We start from the raw sequence: 25474 nt of genomic DNA, 5'->3' as shown, positions 1-25474 counted from the left end.
CTGTAAGCTTCTTGTATATTCATAGACATTTCCTTCTTTAGGTTAAGAAAGTTTTCTTTATTAATTTTTATTGAGCTCTACATTTTTTTTCTGCTCCCCTCCCTGCCTAATCCCTCCCCTTTCAACCCTCCCCCAAGGTACCAATGTTCCAAATTTACTCAGGAGATCTTGTCTTTTACTACTTCCCATGTAGAGTAGATCTGTGTAAGTCTCTCTTAGGGTCTTCATTGTTGTCTAAGTTCTCTGGGATTGTGGTTGGTAAGCTGGTTTTCTTTGCTTTATGTTTAAAAGCCACCTATGAGTGAGTACATGTGATGATTGTCTTTCTGTGTCTGGGTTACCTCACTCAAAATAATGTTTTCTAGCTCCATCCATTTTCCTACAAAATTCAAGCTATTGTTATTTTTTCTGCTGTGTAGTACTCCATTGTGTAAAGGTACCACATTCTTCTTATCCATTCTTTGGTCGAGGGGCATTGAGGTTGTTTCCAGCTTCTGGCTATGACAAACAAAGCTACTATGAACACAATTGAGCACGTGTCCTTGTGACACGATTGAGTATCCTTTGGATATATACCCAAAGTAGTATTACGGGGTCTTGAGGAAGGCTGTTTCCTAATTTTCTGATAAATTGCCACATCGGCATCCAAAGGGGCAGTACCAGCTTACATTCCCACCAGCAATGCAGAAGTGTTCCCTTTTCCGCACAGCCTCTCCAGCATAAGTTTTCATCAGTGTTTTTGATCTTGGCCATTCTTACAGATATAAGATGGAATCTCAGAGTTGTTTTGATTTGCATTTCTCTGATGGCTAAGGATGTTGAACATTTCCTTAAGTGTCTTTCAGCCATTTTAGTTTTCCCTGTTGAGAGTTCTCTTTTTAGGTCTGTACTCCATTTTTCTTATTGGATTATGTGTTCTTAGGTTTTTTTTTCTTGGATTATGTGGTTATTTGATGACCAATTTTGTGAGTTCTTTGTATATTTTAGAGATCAGGCCTCTGTCTGTTGTGGGGTTAGTGAAGATCTTTTCCCATTCTGTAGGCTGTCATTTTGTCTTGTTGACCATGTCCTTGCTTTACAGAAGCTTTACAGTTTCAGGAGGTCCCATTTATTAATCGTTTCTCCCAGTATCTGTGCTGCTGTAGTTATATTTAGGTAGTGATCTCCTGTGCCAATGTGTTCAAGTGTACTTTCTACTTTCTCTTTTATGAGGTTCATTGTGGCTGGCTTTATGTTGAAGTCTTTGATCCATTTGGACTTGAGTTTTGTGCATGGTGATAGATATGGGTCTATTTTTATTTTCTACATGTTGATATCCAGTTATGCCAGCACCACTTTTAAAATATGCTTTCTTTCTTCCATTTGATATTTTTTGCTTCTTTATCAAAAATCAGGTGTTTGAAGATGTGTGGATTGATATCCAGGTCTTCTTTTCAGTTCCTTGGTCCTCCTGTCTGTTCTTATGTGAATACCAGGTTGTTTTCAGTACTGTAGCTCTGTAGTGGAGTTTGAAGTCAGGGATTGTGATGCCTCCAGAAGCTCTTTTATTGTATAAGATTGTTTTGGCTATCCTGGGTTTTTTTTTTTGCTTTTCTATATGAAGTTGAGTACTGTTCTTCGAGGTCTGTGAAGAATTTTGCTGGGATTTTGCTGGGCATTGCGATGAATCTGTAGATTGATTTTGGTATTATTGTCATTTTTACTATGTTAATTCTGCCTACTCAAGAGCATGGGAGATCATTCCACTTTCTGTTGTCTTCTTCAGTTTCTTTCGTCAAAGGTTGAAAGTTCTTGTCATACAAGGCTTCCACTTGTTTGGTTAGAATTACTCTGAGATATTATATGCTATTTGTGGCTATTGTGAAGGGTGTTGATTCTCTCATTACTTTCCCAGCCCTTTTATCATCTGTGTACAGGAGGACTACTGAGGTCTTTTTTTGTTGTTGTTGTTACTCTTGTATCTTGCTACATTACTGAAAGTGTTTATGAGTTGTAGAAGTTCCTTGGTAGAATTTTTGGGATTATTTATGTAAACTATCATATCATCAGCAAACAGTGATAGTTTGACTTCTTTCTTGCCAATTTGTATCCCCTTGATCTCCCTTTGGTGTCTTATTGCTCTAGCTAGGACCTCAAGAACTATATTGAATAGGTATGGGGAGTGTGGACAACCTTGTCTTGTTCCTGATTTCAGTGGAATCACTGGGAGTTTCTCTCCATTTAGTTTGATGTTGGCTGTTGGCTTGCTGTATATTGTCTTTATTATGTTTAGGTAAGTTCCTTGTATCCCTGCTCTAAGACCTTTATCATGAAGGGATGTTGTATTTTGTCAAAAGCTTTTTTGGCATCTAATGAGATAATCATGTGGTTTTCATTTTCCAGCTTGTTCATATGGTGGATTACGTTGACGAATTTTTGTATATTGAGCCATCCCTCCATCTGTGGGATGAAGTCGACTTTATCATGGTGGATGATGGTTCTGATGTGTTCTTGGATTCGATTTACCAGTATTTTGTTTAGTATTTTTTCATCAATGTTCATGAGTGAGATTGGTCTGTAATTCTCTTTCTTAGTAATGTCTTTCTGTGGTTTGGGTATCAGGATAATTGTAGCCTCACAAAAAGATTTTGGCAATGTTCCTTCTGTTTCTGTTGCGTGGAATAATTTAAGGAGTATTGGTATTAGTTTTTCTTTGAAAGTCTTGTCAAATTCTGAGCTGAAACCATCTGATCCTGGGCTTTTTTTGGTTGGGAGACTTTGATGACTGTTTCTATTTCTTCAGCAGTTATAGGTCTGTTTAGTTTGTTTATCTGGTCTTGATTTAATTTTGGTGAGTAATATTTATCCAGAAAGTTGTCCATTTCCTTTAAGTTTTCAAATTTTGTGGAGTACATGTTTTTGAAATATGACCTGATGATTCTCTGTATTTCCTCTGTGTCTGTTGTTATTTCCCCCTTTTCATTTATGATTTTCTTAATTTGGATATTCTCTTCCTGCCTTTTGGTTAGTTTGAATAAAGGTTTGTCTATTTTGTTGATTTTCTCAAAGAACCAATTCTTTGTCTTATTTATTCTTTCTATTGTTTTCTTTGTTTCTATTTTGTTGATTTCAGCTCTCAATTTGATTCTTTCCTGACATCTAGATCTCTTAGGTGAGTTTGCTTCTTTTTGTTCTAAAGTTTTCAAAATGTTCTGTTAATTCACTAGTGTGGGATTTTTCCAGCTTCTTTATGTAGGTGTTTAGTGCTATGAACTTGCCTGTTAATATTGCCTTCATTGTGTCCCATATTTGGGTATGTTGTGTGGTCATTTTCATTGAATTTTAGGAAGTCTTTAACTTCCCCCTTCATTTCTTCCTTGACCCATTGATGATTCAGGTGAGAATTGTTTACTTTCCATGTGTTTGTGAGTTTTCTGGAATTAGTACTGCTGTTGACTTCTAGTTTTAAACCATGGTGATCTAATCAGGTACATTGGGTTATTCCATTTTTTTTTTGTATTTGTTGAGGTTTGCTTTGTTACTGAGTATGTGGTCAGTTTTTGAGAAGGTTCCATGTGGTGCTGAGAAGAATATATTCTTTTTTGTTTGGATGGAATATTCTTATATTTTGTTAAGTCCATTTGAGTCATAACATCTGTTAGTTCTCTTACTTCTCTGTTCATTTTTTGTCTGATTGACCTGTCCTATGGTGAGAGGGGAGTGTTAAAGTCTCCCATTATTATTGTGTAGGTTTAATGTATGATTTAAGCTTTAGAAGTGTTTCTTTGACATATGAGGGTGCCCTTGTATTTGGGGCATAGATGTCCAGTATTGAGATTTCCTCTTGATGGATTTTTCCTGTGACTAATATGAAATGACCTTCTTTGTCTCTTTCACTGATTTTTAGCTTGAAGTCTATTTTGCTAGATATTAGAATAGCTACACCTGCTTGTTTCTTAGGTCCATTTGACTGGTATATTTTTCCCAACCCTTTACTCTGAGTCGATGTCTGTCTTTGAGGTTGAGATGTGTTTCTTGTATACAGAAGAAGGATGGATTCTATTTTCGTATCCAATCTGTTAGCCTGTGCTTTTTTATAGATGAGTTGAGTCCATTTACATTAAGGGAAGTTAATGACCAGTGATTGCTATCTCCTGTTAATTTAGTTTTCATCATTGATGATGTTAACTTGTGTGTTTTTCCTTTTTTGGGGATTTGCTGCTATGAGACCATCGATTGTGTTTTTGTTGGTGTAGCCATCTTTCTTGGGTTTGCAGTTTTCCTTCTAGCATTTTGTGTAGGGCTAGGTTTGTAGCTAGGTATTGGAGAAATCTAGATTTGTTATGGAATATCTTGTTTTGTCCTTCTATGGTGATCAATAGTTTTGCTGGGTATTGTAGTCTGGGCTGGCATTCGTGGTGTCTTAATTCTGCATAATGCTTGACCAAGATCTTTTGGATTTCATTGTCTCCAATGAGAAGTCAGGTGTAATTCTGATAGGTCTACCTTCATATGTTACTTGGCCTTTTTCCTTTGCAGCTCTTAATATTCTTCTTTACTCTGTTTGTTTAGTGTTTTCATTATTATGTGGCAAGAGGACTTTTTTTTTGATCCAGAGTATTTGGTGTTCTGTAAGCTTCTTGTATCTTCATAGGCATGTCTTTCTTTAGGTAGGGAAAGTTTTCTTCTATGATTTTGTTCAATATATTTTCTGTGCTATTGAGTTAGCTTCTTCTCCTATATCTATTTTTCTTAGATTTTGCCTTTTCATTGTGTCCCATATTTCCTGGATATTTTGTGTTAAGCTTTTGTTAGATTTAATGTTTTTCTTTGACTGTTGGGTCTATTTCCTTTATTGTATCTTCAACACTTTAGATTCTCTCTTCCATCTCTTATATTCTGCTATTCATTCTTGCATTTGTGGTTTCTGATCATTTTCTCATGATTTCTGTTTATATAATTCCCCTGGATTGTGTTTTCTTTATTGTCTCTAATTCGGCTTTCAAGTCTTGAATAATTTCTTTCATATATTGGTTTATTTTTTCTTGGCTTTCTTTTAGGGATTTTCTGATGTCTTCCAATTTTTTGTTTGTCTTTTTCTCCATTTCTTTAAGGGAATTTCTCATTTCTTTTTAAGAGTTTCCAACATTCTTTTGAAGTTATTTTCAGCTCATTTTCTTCTGCTTCACCTCTATTTGGCTGTTCAGGTCTTGTTGTAGGGTCTTTAGGTTTTACTGGTGTTGTGTTGCTCCTTGTGTTGTTGTTTGCGTTCTTACCTTTTCTACTCATCTTCTCTTCTAATGGGTGTGGTTGGGGCTGTCTGAAATTCTCTTGAATAATCTTCTAGGTGCCAGTGAATCCAAAGCTCAGATGGTTGTTCTTCGTGGTACAGTCAGTGCCGCAGTTCTAGCTACCCCCTTGGTTAGTCCGTGTTCCTGGAGATAGCTCAGTGTTCCTGTGCTTTGCCCTTCTCCCTTGGAGTTTGTGATCTCAAACCTACTTTGGCCCAGGTACTGGCTTTGACTTGTTTCTGTAAATCCTGGTCTGGATCCCCTCCTGCAGAAGTCCCTGACTTAGAGTTGATTCTGCAAAGGTTTCTGGCTCCAGTTTACTACCTGGGAGTTCCCAGGCTCGGGTGCGCCCAGAACTGCAGAGGACCTGGCTCAGGCCTACTGGGGTCCCAGACTCATGCCTGGCCCTGCAGAGTTCTCTGGTTCCTGCCTACTCTCTCGGAGGTCCTCAATTCATTCCCAGACTGGCAGAGGTCCTGGCTCAGGTCTACTTCCTGGGAGGTCCTAGACTCACTCCCACAGACCTACAGGGGTTCTGGCTTAGGTCTACTCCCTTGAAGGTTCCAGATTCATGTCCGGACCCTCAGACGTCTATGGCTCTGGCTCACTTTCTCAGCAATTTCTCCTCTGTACCTGTTCTGGTGGAGTTCACTGTCTCTGGACTAGGTCACTAGTTCAATCCTGGTTGGCCAGTGTCCCGGGACTGGATTGGCTCCCGGCTTCTGCTCTAGTGGAGCTTACTTCCTCAGGCCCACTCCATCCTAGATAGTTGGTTCAGTCCCACTCCTTTGGAATTTGTTGTCTCAATCCTGCTCAGGCCCAAGATAGAGTTCAGGAAAGTTTTCTGTATGATTTTGTTGAATATATTTCCTGTGCCTTTGAGTTGTACTTCTTCTCATTCTTTCATCCCTGTTATTCCTAGGTTTGTTCTTCTCATGGTGTCCCAGATTTCTTGGATGTTTTATGCTAAGAATTTGTTGGATTTATCATTTTCTTTGACCAATGAATCTATTTCCTCTATAGTATCTTCAACATTTGAGATTCTTCTGTCTCTTGCATTCTGTTAGTTATGCTTGCATCTGTAGTTCCTGTTCATTTACCCAGATTTTCCATTTCCAGAATTCCCTCAGCTTGTGTTTTCTTCATTGTCTCTATTTTAGTGTTCAAGTCTTGAACTGTTTCCTTAACCTGTTTCATTGTTTTTTCTTGTTTTTTTTTTTTTGAGTTTCTTTAAGAGATTTATTGACTTTCATTTTCTGTCTTTCCCTCCATTTCTTTAGAATTTTTTATTTCCTCTTTAAAGGTCTCTATTATGTTTATAAAGTTATATTTAAGATCGTTTTCTTCTGCTTCTTCTGGGTTAAGATAATCAGGTCTTCCTGTTGCATGACCACTTGGTTCTGGCTTTGCTATATTGCCTTTTAGGTTGTTGAAGTTTTGCATTGGTACCTACCTAACTCTTCCTCTAATTGGTGTCAGCAGTGTCTTTGCCTCTTGGTTCATTCCCTTCAGTTGCTGCCTGTGTCTTAGGGAGCTGCTCTTAGTCTACTCTGTGCAGTCACTGTGTCTCAGGGAGCCGCTGAGGTCTCTTTTGGACCACTCTCTTGGTTTGCTTTGTGTAGTTGCAGCCTGTGCCTCAGAGTTCCTCTGAGGTTGTGGGGCATGGGTGGGCTTGGGGGTGGAGTGGGCCTTGTAGCTTATAGGGTCTGATCCATGCAGGGGAGGGAGTTATAATGTTTTTAAGGTTGTTTTCTTCTGCTTCATCTGTGTTGGGATGTTCAGGTCTTGCTGTTGTAGGACCACTAGTTTCTGGTGGAGACGTATTGCTCTTGATGTTGAGTGTGTTCTACACTGCTCTCTACCCGTCTCTTCCTCCAATGGTCCAGGTGGGGCCTGTGGCTCCTGTGGTTGCTGATATGGCAGGGGATGGTTGGTACAGGGAGGATGTTGCTACTCAGTAGCTGGCACTGCAGTGGGTCGGGGAGGGGCAAGAGATGTGCCCTGTGGGAACTAGGACCTAGAGAGCAGGGCTGTTCAGCTGGGAGCTCAGACACTCACCTCTTCTGCCAATTGGTGCAGGTGAGGCCTGTGGCTCCGGTGGCCGCTGATGTGGCAGAGCATGGTTGGTTGGGGGAAGTTGTTGCTGCCTGGTCACTGAGGCTCTTGCTTGTGTTTTCACAGGTTTCATTAGGTTTCTTCTATCATCTTTGAGGCCCTTTATCATATTCACAATTGCTATTCTGAAGTCCTTGTCTCGTGCTTCAGTTATGTTGTGTTTCTCGGGCCCTAGTGTAGCAGAGGTGCTGGATTCCGATGGAGTCATGATCGCTTTGGTTGTTCATGTTTTGTGTGTGTGTGTGTGGGGGGGGTCTAAGCATCTGGACTTACAACGTTTGAGATGTTTCTTGGTGTTGGTCTTCCTTGGCTCCGGGTCACTGGTGGTGAGTGCTTCTGCAGATTGGTGGGTGGCAGAGAAGAATGGTGATGCCTAGGAGGAAAATGCTGAGAGGGATCCTGAGAAGAGCTAGGGAGGATTGTGTTCACACCCAAAGGTGGAGTCCCCAGGAAGGAGAGGAAAGAGGAGCTCCTGCAGGCAGGCCGCCACAGGGTTAAGAGCAGGTCTGCAGACAGCATAATGGAAGACAGGAAGGGTAGCGGGCAGCTCCCACCCAAGTCCCAGCCTAGTAGGTCACTCGTGGCCCCTTGTAAAAAGTGTTTCTGGGGCTTGGGACTGGACATGGACTGGACTACAAGGCTGAGCTGGGGACGGGGGGAGAGGTCGACAAGCTAATCTGGGTCTACGCCAGGGGACGGAGTTCCAGGTCCAGTTCTTTGAGTGTCTTCACCAGGTAATACTTTGAACTCCAGGTTCAGCAACCTAAATTTGCTTCCCAGGACCCACATGAAGAAAGGAGAGAAACGACACCCACAAATTGTTCTCTGAACTCTATATGCTCAGTGTGGCACACAAGTGTGTGTGTGTCCACGCACAAATAAATAAATGTAATAAAATACGATTATAGATTTATGTGTATAGATTTATGTGTATGGTTATTTGCCTACACATGTCTATGTACTGTGTGTGCAGTGCCTGGAGAGGCCAGAAGAGGGCAATAGAGGGCCTTGGATTGCAGTCACAGATGGTTGTGAGGCACTATGTAGGATTTGAACTCTGATCCTTTGGAAGAACAGCCAGTGCTCTTAATGTCTGAGCCATCTCTCCAACCTCATAAAATATTTTTTGAAGGCCATAGCCAGGGATCTTGCATACCTCTGGGAGCTTCTGGATTCTCAGCTGTTTTCTGGTCTTAGTACCTGCCTCTAAATTGTAATTTTAGCACTTGCCTCAAAGAAATCTAGACCAGCGCTTCTCTAAAGCTGTGAGTTGGCCTCCCTCAACTTTCAGACCAAAGAAAAAGGACCTGCTGAGAAGCAACTAAGTATTCTGATGAAGCATATAAGGAAACAGACCTAATGAACAAGCTGTTGTAAAACAGCATAAGGAAGACCTTGGTGGGCCAAGGGGCCACACAGCAGGTGAGAGCCCTTGGTGAGTAAGGGACAGGCATGCCATGCTGGCAGAGCATGTGGGAGTTTTATTGAGATAAAGGGCGTGAGGGAGGGAATAGAGAAAGAGAAATATAGAGAGAAAGAGGAAGAAGGGGGAAGGAGCAGTCTGCCTCTTCAGAAGGACAACCGGGATCAGGGAGCTGGAGTGTGGCTGGAGTTTGTCTCTTAAAGGGACCTTTGCTGCTTCATAGTGGCCCAGCAGCCATAGGACCTTGGGCTGGCTAGGGTACTGCCTGGGTTCATCCTGCCAGGTGACAGGGGCCAGCATAATGCCTGAATCCAAACGCAAGCCAGTGGAGAAAATTTGAAAAGTGGAAGAGAAAGATAACAAGCGCCATTAGCCATGTTTTCAGAAGAGGTCAGAACTGACTGCTCTTGTTTAGCGGTTCCCTTCTGGAATGAAACATTCCACCCTGCAGAAAGGCTCATAATACAGGCAGAAAGCAACTCAAAAGAGCTTCAGGATATCCCCAAAACTGACCAGATTCACTATGCCCCTCCGTCCGCCAGTGTACGTGTGTGTGTGTGTGTGTGTGTGTGTGTGTGTGTGTGTGTGTGTCTGTGATGACTGCATCTCTCGGACAAGCCAAGCTACAAGGAAGATTCTCAGACAAGTCCAGCTGCCTGGAAGAAGCAGAGAGCCATGAGCCACCTGGAAAGGACACTCTCCAAACTGTTGAGCTGCCCGCAGGCCATGCAATGCACTCCAGCTTCCTAGATTTTGTGACACCCAGGTTGGCATAGGCTACAGGAGTGCTGGGATTAAGCCTTTTATTATCGACAGTTGCACACTGGACCAAACGGGAGACAAGCGGCTCTGACCTGGGGTGTGGGGTGGGGTGAGGTGGTGTGGCGGGGTAGAGGGGGTGTGGGAGATGTGGGATGTGTGTGTGTGAGTTGGCCAGCATTGACCTTGACAATAGGTACCAGTCAAGGGTTCTGGAAGGCCCACAAGTCCCTCTTGCTAGAGACAGGAAAAATGACTACCTTATCAGGCAGGAACTTTCCTCAAATCCCCAGGCAGTAGACACCCACACCCAAATTCCTGACCTTGGGGAAAGTACTTCTTCTGGGGAGCAGACAGTATTACTAAATGGGCCGGTTTCCCTCATAACTCCCCAAAGGGAAGGTTCTGATGTCTTACTCTTCTCCCATTATACTGCTCCATTCTGAGTTCTCGTATTTAACTCCTGCCCTGTGAGGACCTGACTTTGCAAACTCCATTTTAAAGGAAGGGCTTCATCTTAAGTCATATAATGAGCTGATTACGGAAGGGAAGTTTGCTGCACTTCTCCCACCGCTGAGCTGCGTTGGTGTGGGGGAGGTGTAGTCCAAACTCGAGTTTGTATTGAAAACCCTCACATAATCAGCATCAGAAATCTGGCTCCATGAATTCATTTGGGGACCAAAAACTTGGTGATAACCGCCCTTAATGGGTTTAGGTTCTGGATCTGAACTGCAGGCATTTCATCCTTGGGATCTCTAACTTTCCTGGTTTCATAGTGGCAGGGATTTTTTTTTTTCCCAAAGTATTATTTTGTTCAGAGAAGCTACCATTGTACACATTTCCACCCTTTACCAAAGCCCGCACAAAATTTCCCAAAGGGAAAGGCATTAATATTCAGAACCATTGAAAATGAAGGTCATAGGTGCTGAGAAGGGAGGTCTGCAATGAGGATTTGTCAAGCAGTGATGGCCACCGTGCTCCACGCCAGTAGGCTTTGGTGATGTAGTTGTTTGAGTCACTGCCACGCCTGTAAGGAGCCCCCACCCACATTCCTGTAAGCAACCCCAGCAGAACTCACTGCTTCACCACATCTGGTGACCACCACCATTTGGTCTGAGGCGGGGCCCTTCCTAGGGTGAGCAGATGTGTGTGCAGTGCATCCATACAGGAAAAGCCAGTCACGCAGGGCCCAAGGTAGCCACATCTGCCAACCACTCAGGTGTATTTATTTATTTAATGTGTATGTGTTCCTCTCCATGCAGAAGTCAGAGGACAACTTGGAGCAGTCAGGCTTGTTTAGTGAGTGCCTTGACCATTTGAACTCTCTTGCTGGCTCCTGATTTTTGTTCCATTTTAAAAATATTTAATTAGAAAACGTTTATTATCTAATTTTGTGTGTGTGCGTGCAGGTGCTAAGGCATGCAACTGTGTACAGACCACAAGACAGCTTTGTTCTTGGCCCTCTTCTGCCACCTTGTGGTCCAATAAAAACTGCACGGACTCTACCCTGCTACGGACTTCGGGGAGGAAAAACTTTCTGATCTTTTTTTTGCAGGAAGGCGAAGGGGTGGAGGCCACTGTACAGTAGCAAAAAGAATTCAAGCTCAGCCTCATTCCTCTGTACGTTGGACTCAGAGATTCCACTCTGAGCAAGCAGTGGCTGGCAACATGGACAGATAACATTTGTGAACACGAATCCCTCTAACCGCCAGCAAGGGTTTTGTATACTGTCCGGATGACCTAGATCTTGTTGTGTAAATCAGGCTAGCTTTGAACTCCTCTTGTCTTTGCCCCCTGAGTGCTGGGATTAGGGATGTATACCATCACGCCTGGACACGTTCTCTCTTTAAACTTCATTTTACACTTTTTGCGTGAGTACACGCGGGAGTGCCACAGTAAATGTGTGGAAGGAAGTCAGAGGATAATGTGAGAAAATAGGTAGTCAGGCTTGGCAGCAAGCGCCTATACTCACTGAGCCATCACACCGGTCTAAACCATTATTTTGAATTCACAAATTCATGTGTAAAACAACCCATTAGACTCTTCCCTTCTACTTCAGAGGCTCAGTGATTCCGGCTTCCAGTTATCCATTAGAGAAGTAGGGAAGGCTTCCGAATGAGGACGCCACTGTCTGGTCTGGAAAGCCATGAATAAACTCTGTGGCAAATATGCTCCTATCCTACCTCCAACGGGAACGGCGTACGGGAGCCCCGGGACCCGCCTAACAAGCACTTCTCATCGCGGTTCTGGTGTTACCCGTCATCCAAGACCACGGGGGCGGAGCCTGAGCGCGGGAGACGTCGCGCGCTGTCCAATGAACACGCGCGGGTCCGTTCCATCGCGGGATCTGGGCCTCTCGCTCCGCCCCCTGCAGGCGATTTGACCGGGCCGCTGGCCTTGGGTGCCCCGCCTCCGAGGAGCGGTGACGGGCACGGCCAGGCGCCGCCCGCCCGGGGAACCCTGCTGGCCCGCGAGCGGTGAGTTCAGGGTCAGGAGGTCCCGAGAGACCGGCGGACGAGCTGTTGGAACCAGCAGGGGCAGGGCTTTGGCCGCCTCTCGCCAGCTAGGCGTCTGCGCCACGGACGCCTCCGGTTCCTCTCGGTTGACTGGTTCCTTTCGGCCTGACTGGGTTCGGCTTGTCCTACTTCTGTTGGGCTCTGCTCTGTCCGGCTCCCTTCGACTCTGTCCGCCTGGCCGTCGCTTCCCTCCGCGGGCCAGAGGTGGCAGCGGGACCGCGGTATCCATTCGCGTCCGTGGATCCAGAGCTGGTGCTGTTTTTCGGTCAGTGCAGTGATGGCAGGCGGCTCGTGACGAATCTCCGGGTTCCGGTGCGGGTCCCCAGCCGGTCCTCGGCTTATGGGAAGCACTCAGGTGCTGAAGTCTGCCTTCGTCTGAAGTGACTCAGGGTTTGTAGGTCTCCTTTCACGTCCCCAGTTCACAAAACGTGATCAGCCACCCGCCCTTCATTCTACTTTTCAGATGACTTACTTCCCAAAGGACTAGATGACACCTTGTGGTGTTTTGAAATGCCATTCTTCTGCCCCCTCCTCAGTACTGATATTCCTGGCTCACCACAGGCCGGTTTTGAAGACACTCTTTTAAAAAGATTTGTTTACTGGTTGGGCGTGGTGGCTTAGGGACACTGATGGAGGACCACAAGTTTGAGGCCAGCCTGCAGGTCCAGCAATCCTCTCTCGTCTCTAACCCGCTCAGTACTGGAGTTGCTGACTGTTTCCCCGCACCCCTTCCTTTGCTCTCCCCTCCCTTCTTCACTTCATTTTGTCACTCGGTGGTGTTTTTCTCATACAGTTAAGAATCCTTTGCTCTGCGGGGAACGTGTGTGATGTCTGCGGTCGCTGGTAACTGCTGCATGTGACGGTGGGTCGGTGGATCGGGCCAGAACAAGGTTGAGGAGCCCGCGCTGGGGCCGCTGGGTTCCTTGTGTGTCCTCAGGAAGCGTGGCCTCCTGCCTGGATGAATGAGGAGTCGGGACGACGGGAGGATAAGACAGGAGCAGGCCAGCACAGGAGCAGAACCTTGAAAGCAACCGACTTTTAAGAAGGGAGAAGGATGTTCCCGTCTCTGCCCACCCTGACTGTCCTCATCCCGCTGGTGAGCCTGGCAGGCCTGTTCTACTCCGCCTCTGTGGAGGAGGGCTTCCCCCAGGGCTGCACCAGCGCCAGCAGCCTGTGTTTCTACAGCCTGCTCTTGCCAGTCACCGTGCCCGTGTACGTATTCTTCCACCTGTGGACCTGGATGGGGCTGAAGCTCTTCAGACATAATTAGTGCAGCCCCGCCCTCCCAGGCTGGGGAATCTGCGCAGGAGATTCTTGGTGACTGGGCTCTGCCCTCAAGGTTTGCAGATTCTGATGTCAGTGCTGTAGCCGAATAACACTTCCAATAAAATGTCTTGAGGGAGAGGATACCACCAGTCTATTGAAGACTATTTCTTTTTAAGACTTGTTTTTAATTACGTGTCCGGATGTAGGTATGTGCAAGTGCGTGTGGGTGGTCGAAGAGGCCACAAGAGTGTCAGATTCCCTGGAGCCGTCCTACATGGGTGCTGGGAGCTGAATTTGGGTCCTCTGTGAGGATCGCAAGTCAAGTACGTGCTCTTAACCCCTGAGCCATCTCTCCAGACGACTATCTCATTTCCTTTCTCTTCTTTTTTAGTTCAGACTAACCTCAAGCTGTGGGGAAGATGACCTTGACCTTTCTGCCCTCCTGCTTCCACCGCCAGAGTGCCCAAATCACGGGCAAGCACCACCACATCCATTTCTGTGGTGCATGCTAAGCCAGCACTCTCCCAGATACCCAGCCCCTAAAGACCATTTTTTAAAAAATCCCATTCTTTTAAATATTAGTCCTTTGGAAGCTGAGCATGGTGGCACACACCTTTAATCCCAGAACTTGGGAGGCAGAGACAGGGGGATCTCCATGAGTTTGAGGCAGCCTGATCTCCAGAATGATTTCCAGACCAGCCATGGCTGCATAGTGAGACTGTCACAAATAATAATTTGGAATTTTGTTTCAAGATCAATGGTAAAGTCTTACGTTATGAATGACTCCACTGAGAGGAGCTGGATGGAAAATGTGTGAGAGCCGGTGTGACGATAAAACTGTCAGTTCCTGGAAGCTGGAGATATCAAATACTTATCCCCATCCTGAGTCTGTGTCTGCGCAGATGGCTCTGCAGTTTCTTGGCACTGGTGCTCTTGAAAAGGACCCCATTCAGTTCCCAGTACCCACGTTGGTGGCTCACAACTAACTCCCTCTTCTGGACTCTGGGCACCTGCAAACATGTGGCATGTATTCACACACACACACACACACACACACACACACACACAATTTTTTTTTAATTTATTTATTTATTATGTATACAACGTTCTTTTCATGCATGCTTGCATACCAGAAGAGGGCACCAGATCTTATTATAGATGGCTGTGAGCCACCATGTGGTTGCTGGGAATTGAACTCAGGACCTCTGGAAGAACAGTCAGTGCTCTTAACCTCTGAGCCATCTCTCCAGCCCAGCACACACAATTTTTTTAAAGAGGAAAACAAATCTGACTTTATAGAGTTACCTTTATTTTTTTAGCATCAGGTATTACCAGATGGTGGAGGTCAGGGTTAGGGTCGGTGTTTCCTGATTCTTGGATTCTTATTCAAGGAATTGAAATAAAAGCCCACATACAGACATGTAAGGTTACGAGGAAACTATGCAGAGCGAGGCTATAGAGCAGGCGTGCAGATATCTGAGCCTACAGGGCTGTTCTTGGCTGCCACTCCTGTTCTCCCAGCCTTAATTCCTGTGAGCCTCCTTATAGCTCCTGCACCGCAGCAGAGGACCTGCCTGGGCAAGCCCTGCACACACACCTAAAAATAAACACAAAGCTTGCAAAAAAGAGGGAAAAGGTTCTTGTGGGCTGAAAGTTAGTCTACCCTTACTTGAAGGCAAGTTCCGAGATGGACTGAGGGAGTTGTGGTCTTGACCTGAACTCACTCATTTCCAGTTCCTGATGCCTCAGTGAGGCTGAGACTTGGCTCCACTGGACACAGAATCTGGAATTCCTTGAGTTCTTTGGACCCTGTGACCCCGAGACTGTGAACAAAATTCCCTTGGGTAAGTCCCAGACACCCTGGAAAGAGGATTAAAGAAAAGTAGTCAAGAGGCTGGAGAGATGGCTCAGAGGTTAAGAGTGTGTCCTTAGTTTGCTTAGAAAGTTTTTGGATTTTTTTTTGAGTGTTTTGCTTTCATGTATATATGTGCACCATGTTCACATAGTACACTCAGGGCCAGAAGATGGTTCAGATCCTCTGAACTGGAGTTACCGGAGTGAATGTGAGCCACCACGTGGGTGCTGAGAACTGAACCCGTGCCTTCTTCAAGAACAGCAAGTGTTCTTAACCTCTTAGCCATGACTCCAGCTCCTAGTTTGTTTTTTATTGCTGTGATAAAACACCAAAAGTAACTTGAGGGAAGAAAGGGTTTTTTTGACTTCCATTTTTATATTGTAGTTCATGATTGAGGGGAGTCATGGCAGGAACTGAGGCAGAGACAGTGAAGGAAGCTGCTCACTGACTTGCTCCCCAGCTCACATTCAACTGCCCTTCAGCCCAGGCTTACTGCCTAGGGATGATACCCCCAGAGTGGACTGGGCCCTCCTATATCAGAAATTAAGAAAATGTGCCATAGACATACCCGCGGGCCAATCAGATGAAAACAACTCCTGATGCTCTCCCTTTTCAGCTGACACGAACCAGCACAGAATGTGACCAGAGATTGGTTCCCAGTGTTGATGTGGGGTGGCTCACTGTTGCCTGTAACTCAGTGCCCTCTCTGGCCGTCTCAGACAACTGTACTCATGTGCGTGTACCCAGGTCCTGACATACAGATAGTTTAAAATAAATCTTTTTAGAGAGTGTCAGTTTATAGGAACCAGAAATCCCAGCGGGAGAGGGGTCAAGGAGATGGGGGCTGCCTTCCCCAAACCTTCCCGCTGTCTGGACTTGCCCTGGTTTTTGTTTGTTTGTTTTTGGTTTTGGTTTTTTTCTTTTCTTTCTTTCTTTTTTTTTCTTGGCTGAGACAGGGTTTCCCTGTAGCTTTGGAGTCTGTCCTGGAACTAACTCTTTTAGACCAGGCTGGTCTCAAACACACAAAGATCTGCCTTCCTCTGCCTCTGAGTGCTGGGATTAAACGTGTGCACCACCACCGCCAGGCTACAGTCTAGATTTTTTTTTTTTTTTTTTTTTTTTTTTTTTGGCCGAGACAGGGTTTCTCTGTAGCTTTGGAGCCTGTTCTGGAACTAGTTCTTGTAGACCAGGCTGCCCTCAAACTCACAGAGATCTGTCCGCCTCTGCCTCCCAAGTGCTGGGATTAAAGGCGCGCGCCGCCACCTCATTCTAGATTTTTAAAAACAAATTTGATGTTGTCCAGCCAGTTTCTATTTGAAACAAGTTTTGTAAAGACAAGAGATGGTCCGATATCAGATGGGAGATCCAAGTCTTCGTTGGCTTCCCCAGGGATAACACTTACAGGTCCTTATAGGCTCTAGAAACAGAACTTTGAGGTGAAGTGTGAGGTGAGAAGACATCTGAGACCCAACTCCTCGGAGAAGGAGTGCTGGTGTGAGCAGAGGGTGGAATTGTATAGCTCTGATCTCAGAAGCTTAGCTGTCAGGCCCTGTGAGATGGCGTAGGGGTGCTAGCTGTGCAAGCCCCATGGTGGAGGCAGAGACCTGTCCCTGGGGCTTGGAGAGATGGCTCGGCTGGAAGGAACACTGGATGCTCTTGAGCCCCCACAGAGCAGTTCACAACCATCTGTGGTCCCCAGAGGGTCTAATGTCCTCTTCAGGCCTCCACCAGGCACTCATCCAGTGCACAGACTTACATGCAGGCAACATACCCATACACATTTTTTTAAAGTATGTCACACCATGCCATAGTGTGTTTCCCTCCAGTAATAATAAACAATATTATTTGAGACACAGTCTGTGTAGCCCTGGCTGTCATGGAACTTGCTTTGTAGACCAGTCTAGCAGCAGAGATCCACCTGTCTCTGCCTCTGGAAGGCTGGGATCAAAGGCTTGTGCCACCACACTGGGCCTTCTTATTTTTTATTTTTTTAAATAACACTGCTAGGATTGAACCCAGGGCTTCTTGAATTCTAGGCAAGGACTCTGCCAACTGAAGTACATCTCCAATTCCCATCAGACATTTTTGCAGGCCCTTAGTAATGAAAGGTGGTGTTTTCTGAAGGGCTTTTGGTCGACCTGAAAGCCTCCGGTGAGAGTTGACAAACAACATTTGCGGTGGTTAGGAGCTGGGCGATGCCTTCCTGATAACGCACAATCTTCCTGTGTAGGGGAAACACCTGCAGACAGGATCGTCCACTCCAAAAGTTCCCTTTGATTTGCTCCACCCCCGCCCCTGCCCTTCATTTGATTAAAGAATGGTCCGCTTCTGTGGAGGCCGGCCTCTTTGTTTTCACGTCTGCTCCTTCAATCCCGATCTAAAATTTTCAGCTGATTTGAGATGGACAAAGGCAGAGCTAATAAGAACGCACTCCTTAGTGATCTGGAAACAAGCCCATGTCCCGTCAGGTGTCCTAGTACCCCACGCATGAAATTCTAGTACTCAGGAGGAGTTGGAGGCCAGCCCTAGGATATATAGACCCAGACCTCTTACAAAGAAAAGAGACACAAAAGGGGCAGGGAACTGGGGGTGTAGCCACATTGGTAGAGTGCTTGCTTGCTACGCACAAGGGTCTAAGTAACATCTCCAACACAGCATAAACACAGCGGGGCATGATAGCACTTATAATCCCAGCACTTAAAAGGCAGAAGGATCAGAAGTTCAAGTTCATCCTTGGCTACTTAAGTTCATAGATGCTAGCCTATGCTACATGAGACCCGGTCTCAAGAAAAAAAAAAAAAAGCTAGAGAGTTTACATACGTTTCTCCTTAGCTGCCCCAGTCAATTTGAGATCCTAGACTTTCTAGGACCAGGAGGACACTTACACGAATTTATCCCCGAGTCTTTCCCCTCTGTCGCTCAGGGTAAAGGGTAAAGGGACTGCAGTAACTGTCCAATGAGACGCGCCGCTGGAAGGGGCGGGCTCCGCCTCGTAAAGCCATCAAAGGACTGAGGCTCTAATGGGAGGGTCTGTCTGGGCATTGCTGGTTGGGGTCTCTGCTTCTGTCCGTGCCCTGCTGTGCCCTGAAGAGGACCCAGAACCCGGAGACGGGCGTCAGTAGGACCTCCTGGGCAACGGGATGGTGAGTGCAGCCGGAGATGGAAAAATGCTACGTGACGCACCCTTGCGTCACTTGGGAGTCTGCGCCCAGTTTGTGTCCCGTGTCGCCCCGTTTCCACTACCCCCTCGAGTTCGGGCTCCCGCTAGGTCCGGCTTCCGCCTTGCTTTGCAGCTCGGCCGTGGGGGTGGGCAGGACAGCAACAAGATCCGAGCTGTGCAGAGTGCGGGAGGAGCTGCTGTCTGAGGGTCCCCAGCCTATCCCTGTTCTCTGAGTGGGGGCCAGTTTCCCCCTGTGTTGTACAGATTTACTGGTGGTCTTAAATTAGAGACCCTATTCCAGTCTAGCTTTTCAAATTCTGCTGCCAATGAAGACGCTTATTTTCGGTTCCCCTTTCCACACCTCCAGTACCAACTCCCCACTCCATGTTCTTTCTTTTTCTTTCTAGTTTTCTCTCTTCCTTCTCCCTCCCCCGCCCACTCTTACTCTTTCTCACTTTCTCAACACGGTTTCTAGTGCCATCTGGTTTGCGTTTAAGCGGTGCTAGGGATGGAACCCAGGTCTTCCTGCGTGCTGGTCAGCAGTCTCTCGATGCTGAATTTAACTCATCCTCGGGGCGCCTACCTCAAATCCCAAGTACTGCAATTACATACCTGTGCTGTCGCAGCTGGTGACCTTTCTATATTCTAAACATACATTTTAATGACAACTTTTCTTTGGGACAAAGGTTGGTTTGGTTGGTTGGCTGATTTTTGTAGTGCTGAAGCTAGAACCCAGGGTTTTGAGCTTTATCATTGAACTGCATCTCCAGTCTTTTATTTATTACTAGCATGTGTTTATTGTATATGGTTTCACTGCACAATTCAGAATGGTCTCAAACTAATAATCCTCCTGTATCAGTTTCCCGAGTGCTGGAATTACAGGTGTAGGACACCAGGCTTGACTGAATGGCTGTTACAAAGTCTAAAGTTTTGCCCTATTGGCTGTCTGCCTCACAGGAAGCTCTTTGGAGCTGTGTTCTCTAAAATGCACGGGACTCCCCTGGAACTGGAGTTAGGGATAAGTGTGAGCCTGCACGCTTGGCACAGGGCCGGGGTCCTCTGGAAGAGGAGCAAGTACTCTTAACAAATGAACCATCTCTTCAGCCTCACTCTTGAACTTTTGATCCCCTGTCTCTGTTTCCCAAATTGGGATTTTTTTTTTTAGCTATGCGCCTCCATTCCTAGCTCACGGGGTGCTGGAATTCAAACCCAAGGCTTCTTGCGTTCTACGTAGCACTCTACGGTCCTCTCAGACCCCAGCTTTCAGGTTTACATTCTGTATCCATTGATGTAGTGCCATGTAGAGGCCATGGTTTCTGTGCCCTGGGAAATGTGGGTGGGGTTTCATTTTGGGTAAAGGAGGAAGTTGCAGAGATAACATCCCCACGGGGTCAGCTTCAGAAGAAGCTGAGAACACTGCATCATCTGGACCCAGGGATGCAAGGCAGGTGCTGTGCTAGTGATTCACAAAAGGTGTGGGGGGCCAAATATAATATAGATAATTCAAATAAACATAGACTTATTAAGAAAAAGTGAGAATTTCTGATTTCTGAGAGTGGGAAGGGTTCTAAGGGAAGAATACCTTGTTCACCCACTTTTGCATATGTGTGGTATATGCAAGTATACTCATGTATGCAGATATGCTTACACATGGAGTGGGGTTTGGGTTTGAGATTGGCATTGGTCACTCTACCTTATTTTAAGATAATTACTCCTCACTGAGCCTGGTGTTTGCCATTTTGGCTTGACTGGCTAGCCGGCCAACAAGTCCCTGGGATCCTCCCTTTGGCACTAGAGTTACAAGCTTGTGTTGTCATGCCTGACTTTTTATGTGGGTGCTGGGGATATGAACTAAGCACCTCATGCTTATGCAGCAAGCCCTGTAGCTACTGAGCCATCTCTCTAGCCCACATGTAGCTTAAATTGGCCTTCAAGATCCTCCTGCCTCTGTATCTTCAGCATTTCTTATAAGCATGCGCCATTTTTTGAGACATTTTTTTCTATGTATCCCAGTTGGCCTCAAACTCAGTACAATCTGGTTTCAGCCTTGAGTGCTAGGATGACAGGTGTGCCCTACCATGCCCCCCCCACTATGTATGTTATGATTGTGGTCCACTTACTATCATATCATGATCCCCATTCAGCTGTGTTAGAAATTGTAGCTGTTGGGCTACCAAGATAGCCCAGCAGGTAAAGGTGCTTGCCACCAAACCTGATACCCTGAGTTTGAGTCCCGTGTTTGTTTGAATGAGAATGGTCCCCATAGGCTCATATGTTTGAATACTTGGTCTGCATTTGGTGAAACTGTTTGGGAAGGATTAGGAGGTGTGGCCTTGCTGGAAAGGTGTATCACTGATGGGGGGGGGTCATTTCCAGTATCTCTCTCTCTGAATCCTTGTGGATAATCCTTGTGGACACGAGGTCTCAGCTGCTGCTCCAGCACTGTGCCCGCCTGTTGTCATGCTCCCCAACATGATGGTTATGAACTTACCCTCTGACACTGTAAGCCCCAGTAAGCTCTTTTCTTCAGTAAATTGCCTTGGTTTTGATGTCTTATCACAGCAATAAAAAAAGTAACTGAGATAATACCCAAAGCCCACATGGCGGAAGGAGAGAACTTACTTCCACAAACATGTACTCTGATGTCCACACCCGCTGTGGCATGTATACCCCAGTAAATAAATGGAATTTTAAAAGTCAAGAGCATTGTAGCTGTTAATCTGTTTCTCAGTATAGTGTCTGGCTCTGCTAGAAGGAGTGTTTGTGGTCTCTTGTCTCAGCACGTCTTATTGTGGTCTCTTATCTCAGCATGTATCTTGTGCTGAAATGGCCGTGAATGGCGTGGAGACTGTTCTAATGCTCAGCACTGTGAAGACTTGCCCATGCTTCTCTCTTCTGCTTTCTGTCTTCCTCATGATTTTCTTGTGCGATGATACGTTTGAAAGCTTATTTTTATTTTATGTGTGTGAGTATTTTGCCAGCATGTATGTCTGTGTATCATACTTTGCCCTCACAGGCCCGAAGAGGGTACCAGAACTCCTGGAACTAGAGTTCCAGATGTTTGTGAGCCACCATGTGGGTGCTGGGAACCGAACCTGGGTCCTCTGCAAGAGCAGCCAGTGCTCTTATTTGCCGAGTCATCTCTCCAGCCCATCTTGTGCAGTTTCAAAGTGGGGCAGAGAGAAAATGGAAAATCAGACCTGTGATAAATCTATCAATAAATCAGATATGGTGGCACCAGCTGAGTCCCAGCATTTGAGAGGATTGGCAGGAAAATCATGAGATGGAGGTTGGCCTGGGACAATCGAGCTGGACCCTAAAGTCAACAAGCCAGCTGGGGAGATGGCCTGGTGGGTGAGATGATTGCGGAAGCGTGAAGACCTGAGTTTGGATCCCTAGCTTCCCTGTAAAGCCTCATATGGCGGTATGCCCGTGATCCCAGTGCTGGGGGTGGAGATATAGTCTGGGGCTTCCTGGCCAGTCCACCAGCCTAGCTGAAAATGGCCAGCTTCAGTTCAGTGAGAGGCCCTGAACTCACTCACCCAGGACCAGCAGTGCTCACCCTAGACAGGAAGCACATGATTCCAAATGTCAGCAATGTGAACCAGCCTTCAGCTGTAGGAGGAGGGCCCGCTTGTTTGTCCAGGCTGCCCAGAACCAAAATAATTACACAGAAACCATATTCATTAAAACCCTGCTTGGCCCATTAGCTCTAGCTTCTTATTGGCTAACTCTTATATTAATTTAACCCATTTCTATTAATCTGTGTATTGCCACGTGGCAGTGGCTTACTGGGTAAAATTCCCAGCATCTATCTCTGGGATATCTCTGGCAGCTCCATGGCTTCTCTCTGACTCTGCTTTCTTCTGCCAGAATTCAGTTCTGTCTTCCCTGCCTACCTAAGTTCTGCCCTATCAACAGGCCAAGGCAATTTCTCTATTTATTAATGAAAGCAACACATAGACAGAAGGATCTCCTACACTATTCAGCAATTATTCTTCCCACTGTTTTGGTAATAATACAGAGTAGTAGGGCACAGCACCTGAATCCTCCACATGGACATGGATATGAACACACAATATAAATAAAACAAAGCAAGGCAACAGTTAGAATGTACAGACCCGTTCCATGTGTTTTGGTGTTAGTACTTTATGAGAAAGTGAATGTGTACTAAGGTCAGAATACTGGCAACCATATTCATTTACCATAAACTTAAAGTGTAGAGACCATAGGATTGTATGTGAATGTCCTTTTAAAGGAAGGTTTATTTTTATTTATGTGTATATGTCTGTGTTAGAATATGCTATGTGTGCTGACCCTACCTTTGGCAAGGAAGCCAGAAGAGGGTGTTAAGTCTCCTGGAGCTGGTGATTGTAAGCAGCCCACTCTATTTTCTGGGAATGGAATTCGGGTCCTCAGGAGAGCAGCAAGTGCTCTTAGCTGCTGAGCCATCCCTGTAGCCTCTTATGTGAATGACTTATGGATTTAATACAGCTTTTCCATGCTAGATGTGTCTCTCTTCCTCTTGTAAACATGTTTGCCATGTTTCAGGACTTGGTGACCTTTGAGGATTTGACTGTGAACTTCACCCAGGATGAGTGGGCTCTGATGGATTCTTCCCAGAAGAACCTTTACAGAGAGGTTGTCGGGGAAATCTTCGTGACCTTGGCTTCTGTGGGTAAGGATGTCAGCCTCTTACTTTCTTGCTAGACAGCATGCTTTGCCCATCCGTGCTGGCTTCTGACTGGCGGTGTGGAAAGAAATGATCTGATGGATAACCAGAGCATCATTGCAGCCATTCGTGGGCCTAGAGTCTAGTCCGGTCTCTCTCAGAACTCAGTGTTCTCCCTTCTGTGTTGCAGGAGAAAGATGGGACCAGAATATTGAAGACTGGTACAGAAATCAGGGGAGACTCTTAAGGTAACTCTCACTGAAAACAGAAAGGAAGTCCACTGAGAGATGTCCAGGAGCTGGGCCGGCAGCTCAGGTGGTGTAGTGCCTACTAGGCCAGAATTTGATCCTAGAATCTGTGTAAAAAGCCAGGTGGGTGTGGGGACATGTGCATGTAATTCCAGCTTTGGGGGGTGGGGTAGAGATAGATAGGCCTCTGAGGCATACTGGCCAGTCAGCCTAATCACACTGGCTAGTTCTTTGTAAAAGAAGAAGACCCTATCTCAGAAAACAAGGTAGCAAAGAAGACACCTGAGATTGACCTCTGGCCTCCACATGTACATGAGTGTACATGTATACACAAAGACAGAATTTTAGTTTGTCATTAAGTTTTAAAAAAACCCACCCATCTGCATGTTTATTTATTGATTTATTTTTACATTTTATTTGTGTGCACGTGCTTGCATGGGCTTACAAAGGCCAGAGGTATCAGATTCCTCTGGAGCTGGAGTTAAGTTTCGGGCGCCAATGAGCTCTTCCGGCACACAGTAGTGTACAGGCATATATGCAAATAGGCAAAACACAAAGAGACATAAAATAAAAACAAAATTATTAAAAAATGAACAGTGTACACTCTTAACTGCTGAGGCATCTCTTCAGCCTTCTAGTAAATAAAGAATTTGAAGCCTATCAGTGGTTTGAAATTGTGATTGAAACATTTGTAATTGTTCTGATTTTTTTTCTTAACAGCAGCCATATTATAGAGAGACTTGGTGAGAGCAGACGAAGTAGCCATTATGGAGAAACCTTCAGTCAAACTCCTGACCATGAGCTGAAAAAGAAAAGGTCTACTGAAGTAAAACTCTGTGAGTGCAGTGTGTGGGGGACAGTCTTCACGCCTCACTCGTCCAGGAAGCCCAGCAGTGCCCACCCGAGACAGGAGGCACGGGATTCCAAATGTCCACAGTGTGAGCCAGCCTTCGGCAGTTACTCTTCCCACATCAGTGCCAGGTCTCACACTGGAGACAAACTGTATGAGTGTCAGGAACATGAGGAAGCCTTCCTTTCTTTTACCAGCCTTGGTGAATTCGTTGTGACTCGTCCTGAAGGTGGACCGCATAAGTGTAATGTGTGTGGAAAAGGTTTGCACTATCCCAGCTCACTGAGAATCCATGAAAGAATCCACACCGGAGAGAAGCCTTATCGGTGTGAACAGTGTGGAAAAGCCTTCAGTTGTTGGGGCTCAGTTCGACGACATCAAAGGACTCATACTGGCGAGAAACCCTACAAGTGTAGGGAGTGTGGGAAAGCCTTCAGCTCTCCTTCGGGCCTTAAAGGCCACAGGATGAGGCACACTGGAGGTGGACCTTACACGTGTAAGGAGTGTGGGAAAGTCTTTAATTCACCCAGTGCACTTAGGAAGCATGAAAGAACTCACACAGGAGAGAGACCTTTTTTGTGTAAATACTGTGGGAAAGCCTTCATTTGTTCAACTTCAGTTCGCAAACATGAAAGAACGCACACGGGGGAAAAACCCTATGAATGTAAGCAGTGTGGGAAGGCCTTCATTTCTAAGTCAGGCCTCCAGGGACATATGATCAGGCACACTGGTGTTGGGCCTTATAAGTGTAAATTCTGCGGGAAAGCCTTTGGCTCCCCCAGTGCGGTGCTAAGGCATGAAAGTGCTCACGTTGTATAGGATTCTTGTGACTACAGCTTGGGAAGCCTTCACTGTGGGTCACTTGAGGACACATAAGGTATCTGAGAAAAATCTTTTACCATCCTAGTTCAGGTAGAGAAAAGAATTACTGGAGGGAAATCCTGTTCAGAGAATATGGGAAAACAGTTAACTGTCAGATTTTATCTAGAATGCATGTAGAGGCTGAAGAAAAAGCTTATAAATAAAAAAATAAAACTCTGTGTGTGTGTGTGTGTGTGTGTGTGTGTATGTGTGTGTAAATGTAACAGATTATTTTGTTGAGGTGGTCTAGAAGATACATAGAAGATGGGTTCTTAATTTAGGCATGATGGCACAGGCCTTTAATCCCAGTACTGGGAGGTGGAGGCAGGAGGATCAGGAACTCATGGTCATCCTCAGCAATGCAGCAAATTTGAGATCAGCTTGGGTTACATGACACTGCTTCAAAGGGGTGCCACAAACCTTTAATCCCAGCACTTGAGAGCCAGAGGCAGGTGAATGCCTGTGAGTTCCAGGCCAGC

The 25474-nt window shown here is 45.6% G+C and overlaps 2 protein-coding genes across 6 annotated transcripts in view; both read left to right on the top strand.

Annotated features, from left to right (window-relative positions):
* The window catches only part of LOC125408351 (zinc finger protein 441-like), a 49517-nt gene extending 24343 nt beyond the window's left edge, over positions 1-25174 (top strand). Inside the window, exons 1-4 of one of the 3 annotated variants that reach the window (XM_085689816.2) lie at positions 15008-15193; positions 22916-23042; positions 23227-23284; positions 24005-25174. In XM_085689816.2, coding sequence (XP_085545942.2) covers positions 22973-23042; positions 23227-23284; positions 24005-24953 — 1077 coding nt within the window. In that variant the 5' untranslated portion in view covers positions 15008-15193; positions 22916-22972 and the 3' untranslated portion in view covers positions 24954-25174. Of the gene's footprint in view, positions 1-15007; positions 15194-18173; positions 18348-22915; positions 23043-23226; positions 23285-24004 lie in introns of those variants that run through there. The other 2 variants (XM_048446608.3, XM_085689815.2) reach the window with 2 other exon arrangements.
* Pigy (phosphatidylinositol glycan anchor biosynthesis class Y) lies at positions 12078-13490 on the top strand. 3 transcript variants are annotated; one of them, XM_087905771.1, is made up of 2 exons: positions 12078-12348; positions 12877-13490. In XM_087905771.1, exon 2 carries the CDS (start codon positions 13138-13140, stop codon positions 13351-13353), a length of 216 nt encoding a protein of 71 aa, XP_087761897.1. In that variant the 5' UTR covers positions 12078-12348; positions 12877-13137; the 3' UTR covers positions 13354-13490. The 3 variants fall into 3 exon arrangements, with proteins under 3 accessions (XP_087761897.1, XP_087761896.1, XP_048302564.1); XM_087905770.1 differs by having other exon boundaries at positions 12078-12438; XM_048446607.3 differs by having other exon boundaries at positions 12078-12473.
* Positions 25175-25474: the final 300 nt, after the last annotated feature.

Source organism: Myodes glareolus, chromosome 4, assembly GCF_982192425.1.
Source record: "Myodes glareolus chromosome 4, mMyoGla1.1, whole genome shotgun sequence".
Classification (NCBI taxonomy): Eukaryota; Metazoa; Chordata; class Mammalia; order Rodentia; family Cricetidae; genus Myodes; species Myodes glareolus.
This window is presented reverse-complemented; position numbering and strand designations above follow the sequence as displayed.

What these genes read in the sequence shown, in the direction of transcription:
- Pigy (XM_087905771.1), top strand. Translation starts at nt 13,138, where the DNA reads ATGTTCCCGTCTCTGCCCACCCTGACTGTCCTCATCCCGCTGGTGAGC.